Below are 476 nucleotides of genomic sequence, written 5' to 3'. Positions count from 1 at the left end.
ACTGACAGCCCGGTACGGAAACGGGCCTTTCCGAGCGGACACGGTTTTGGGTTTGAAACCAAACCTGTCTCTCTTTTTACACTGCACTCGAGTCCTGTGGGAATCTATGAGCGTCTGGATGTATTTTCTTCTAACATAAAAAAGGCAAAACATAGCTCAAAACACATATTATAATGACATGTTCAATATCAGATCAGGCACTTGATTCCTGCCAGCAACATGTCAATGTCCTCAGAGAGCAGCAAATCTAAAAAACCTCATCGACTCGTAACTGGCGTGTAATTTCTGGTTTAGAAAACTGGAGGTCGCGGCTCCCGATGGAGGGCTGTTTTCGTTTTGTTCTCTAGGTGAAAAGACGGACTGTTCCGTCGGCCCCTGAGGAAAACACCCAGGGTTGGGTTGGGTGGAAGGTCACATCGAGGACCCCGAGATCATGAGTGATGGTGTGACCCTTCAGAACCTTCACTGGAACAATC

General features: G+C 47.5%; 1 protein-coding gene across 1 annotated transcript in view; it reads right to left on the bottom strand.

Annotated features, from left to right (window-relative positions):
- Positions 1 to 6: 6 nt before the first annotated feature.
- Positions 7 to 476, bottom strand: part of LOC107559671 (ribosome biogenesis protein bop1-like) — an 84453-nt gene continuing 83983 nt past the window's right edge. The window contains exon 16 of the mRNA XM_016243571.1: positions 7 to 476. This exon is cut by the window's right edge and continues 5 nt beyond it. Within this exon, the coding sequence (XP_016099057.1) occupies positions 344 to 476 (133 nt within the window). The 3' untranslated portion in view covers positions 7 to 343.

Source organism: Sinocyclocheilus grahami, unplaced genomic scaffold (assembly GCF_001515645.1).
Source record: "Sinocyclocheilus grahami isolate Dianchi unplaced genomic scaffold, SAMN03320097.WGS_v1.1 scaffold695.1, whole genome shotgun sequence".
Classification (NCBI taxonomy): Eukaryota; Metazoa; Chordata; class Actinopteri; order Cypriniformes; family Cyprinidae; genus Sinocyclocheilus; species Sinocyclocheilus grahami.
This window is presented reverse-complemented; position numbering and strand designations above follow the sequence as displayed.